The sequence below is a fragment of the Fonticula alba genome (assembly GCF_000388065.1).
Source record: "Fonticula alba strain ATCC 38817 unplaced genomic scaffold supercont2.2, whole genome shotgun sequence".
Taxonomy (NCBI): domain Eukaryota; order Rotosphaerida; family Fonticulaceae; genus Fonticula; species Fonticula alba.
Window position 1 is genome coordinate 2,338,623 of NW_009242972.1, and position 3,065 is coordinate 2,341,687.

The 3,065-nt window shown below is 68.2% G+C and overlaps 1 protein-coding gene across 1 annotated transcript in view; it reads right to left on the bottom strand.

Moving 5' to 3' along the window:
• Positions 1-1,334, bottom strand: part of H696_01498 (hypothetical protein) — a gene marked incomplete at its 3' end in the record, with an annotated part of 5,309 nt that extends 3,975 nt beyond the window's left edge. The window contains exons 1-2 of the mRNA XM_009495394.1: positions 589-1,334; positions 179-430 (exon numbers count right to left, since the gene is read on the bottom strand). Coding sequence (XP_009493669.1) covers positions 179-430; positions 589-1,188 — 852 coding nt within the window. The 5' untranslated portion in view covers positions 1,189-1,334. The remainder of the gene's footprint in view (positions 1-178; positions 431-588) is intronic.
• Positions 1,335-3,065: the final 1,731 nt, after the last annotated feature.

Here is a 3,065-nt window from a genome sequence, read left to right on the forward strand (position 1 = left end):
GGGGGGGGGGGGGGGGGGGTGTTTTCATTTTGTTTGTTTATAGTGCCGGGGTCAGTGGTGCCAGGTCAGGGCGAGGGGGCTGGGAGGTGATGCACGAAGCGCCGGGGACGGGGGGAAGTGCACCGATGATGGCGAGAGGGGAAGGACGGCGAAGAGGCATGCAGGCCGGGGGACGCACGTAGGCGGCATCTTCGTTGGTACGCAGCTCGTAATAGGGCCGGTACTTGTCTTGGCCGTGCTGATTGGCGAACTGCCGGTGTGCGGACATCTTGATCAGGTGGCCGAGGATGCTGTTAAAGTTCTCGCTCGTGTAGTGGGACATCCGGTCGAGGGAATTGTTGTAGATGATGACCGACACGCTGCAGTCACAGAGGACGCTCAGCTCCCAGGCCTTCTTCATGAGGCCGAACTTGCGCTTCTGGTAGGTGACCTGCTCGGGGCGCGAGGGACACAGGGCCGAGGGGGCATCGGGAGGGGGGGCATCGGGAGGCGGACACATATGGATCAGTAGCAAGGAACAGACACACGCAAGGGCACGGTGTCCTCGGCAGCCGAGGGCAGGGAGGGCGCCGGCACACCGGCACGTACATGATTGCTTCGACGGTCGACGATGTACTCGATCTTGATCTTCTGGCGGCCCGCATTGCCGCCAGCACCGCCCCGGGTCCGGGGCCCATCCAGGGCATCCTCATCATCGCGCCCGGGCGAGTCGTCGCGCGAGTCATCCTGCGAGTCGTCGGGCACGATGGCGGCCAGGGAGCTGCGGCGATCCTCGTGCCCGCCGCGACCAACCCCGGCCTCGGGCGCTTGGGACTCCTGCTGCCAGGGAGCCACATTGGCATGGTAGTGTCGAGAAGGCGCGGGCGGCTGCTGGAAAGAGGCAAGGGGCTGCGGCTGCTGGTAGGCGGGATGCGGCTGTTGTGACTGCGGCTGCGGCTGCGGCTGCGGCTGCTGGTGGTAGTGGTGGTGGTGGTGGTGCTGCTGGTGCTGCGGGTGCTGTTGCTGGTGCTGCTGATGTTGAAGGGCGTGATGCTGCTGCTGCTGCTGCTGTTGTTGTTGCTGCTGCTGCTGCTGCTGCTGCTGCTGCTGCTGTGAGGGGTGCCCCTGTGCGTGCACGTAGTGTGCATGGTGCTGGTGTGGCTGTGGGAGTGACTGTGAAGGTGATGGTGAAGATTTGACCCTCTTCATGGTGGCGAGCTCGAGGGGACCGGCGAGGTGGAGCACCAGGTGGAGGAGGAAGAGCACGGAATACGATAGAAGGGCTGGGTGGCGGGCGGGCGGTCGAAGCCTCAGCAGGGGAGTGCGGGAGGGATGACGGCCGGCCACGAGGGCAACGTGCTTCTGAGATAGGCGGGAGAGAGAGAGAGAGAGAGAGAGCGCGCGCGCGAGAGAGAGAGAGAGAGAGAGAGAGAGAGAGAGAGAGAGAGAGGAGGGGAGGCCGCAGACGGGAGTTAAAGGAGGAGAGAGTGACCGGGGGAGGGTGGGGGGGAAGCAAGAGGGGCGGAGGAACGCAGGGAGGGGGGATGGATTAGAATGCATGGGGAGGGGTGGGGGCCATTGGAGCAAAAGGCGGCCGGAGAGCAGCAAGACAGGGATCTATTCCCCCCGGGGAGGGGGCGAGGAAAGGCGCAAGAGGATGGCCGGTGGCAAGAGCGGGTGGCCCGTGTGGACCGGAGCCGGGATCTGGTGACAATAGGACGTACCCTCTTGTGGCCTTCGAGACGGGGAGACGGCGGGGGAGGGAGAGAGAGAGAGAGGGGGGGGGAGGGGAAGGCAGGCGGCGGCAGCGATGGCAGCCAGAAGGCGATCTAGCCCGGGACGAGGGAGTAGGAGGACGGTGCGGCTAGCTGCTGGCGAGGGAGCCAGGCGCGGGGGGCAGTGGAAAAGGCGATGCCGCTCGGGGGGAAGGGGAGGGAGGGCGGGATCTTCGGATGTCCTCCAGCGATAGGGGGCAAGGGGTGTGCAGGGGGGCAGGGGGGCAGGGGGATCTGCGGGGGAGTGTGGGTGTGCGTGCGGGTGGATGTGCTCGATGCGCGAGTCGAGCAGGAGAGTGAGGAGAGTGGAGGAGGTCTGGGTGGGCGTGCGGGCGTGCGGGCGTGCGGGCGTGCGGGCGTGTGGGCGTGCGGGCGTGTGAGCGCGTGGGCGAGCAGGCGAGCAGGCGAGCAGGCGAGTGCCGAGGAGAGGTGCAAAGGTGGGAGGTGCTGGCGCGCGGTCCTCGGGGGAGGACCGGGGTGATGGGAGTGGGAGAAAAAGCACCCAATACAGAGGCCAAAGTGGCCCCTGAGCAGGACGATGGCAGCCATGCCTGGGGGAGGGGGCAGGGGGAGGGGGGGAGGGGGGCGGCCAGGGGGGGAAGGGGATACTCCCGCGCCGGCCCCCGCGCGCCCCTGCTCGCTCTCTCCTGCGGCCCCCGGCGGTGGGCGGGGACCGGCGCGCCGGGGCTCCTGCCCCCTCCCCTGGGTTGTGGGTGGACCAGGGTCGGCCTTCACAGGGCTGATCTTGCCCCAACCGTGCGGCGACGATTCATATGTGTGCATGTGTGCATGTGTGTGTGTGGCGTCCGGTACTTGCGATGGTGTTGTTGTTGTTGCTGCGGGCGTGCGGGTGTGGCCCGCGGCGCATGCGCGCATGCGTACGGGCAGGCGCTCGCGTGTGCCGGGAGAGATGCTCGAACGCGCTTGGGCAGACTGTGGGAGCGCCCGGGAGCCGGTGGCCAGCGCATGCGCGCGCGTGCGCGCCTTCGCCCGGTCCTCCCCTCGGCTCGGCCTTGTCCGGCGCTCGAGGGGCGCGGCTGCCGGTGGAAGCGACTACGGCGGTTTGTTTCAGGATGCTTGTGCTCTTGGCCTGTGACTGGGAGCACGGCCGCTCCGGCGGGGGACTTACGCCATTGGGCCGCGCCGCGCCGCGCGCTTCGGTGTGTGTGGTCAAGGACGCCGAAGGCGGCCAAGGGGGGACGGGGAGGAGGAGGGCGGGGGCCAGAGGAATGGGCAGAAGCCCCACGGCGCTGGGACGCCCCGCGCCTGGCCGAAAGGGGCACGCTGGAGGAGGCGGGCTGGGGGGGAGGG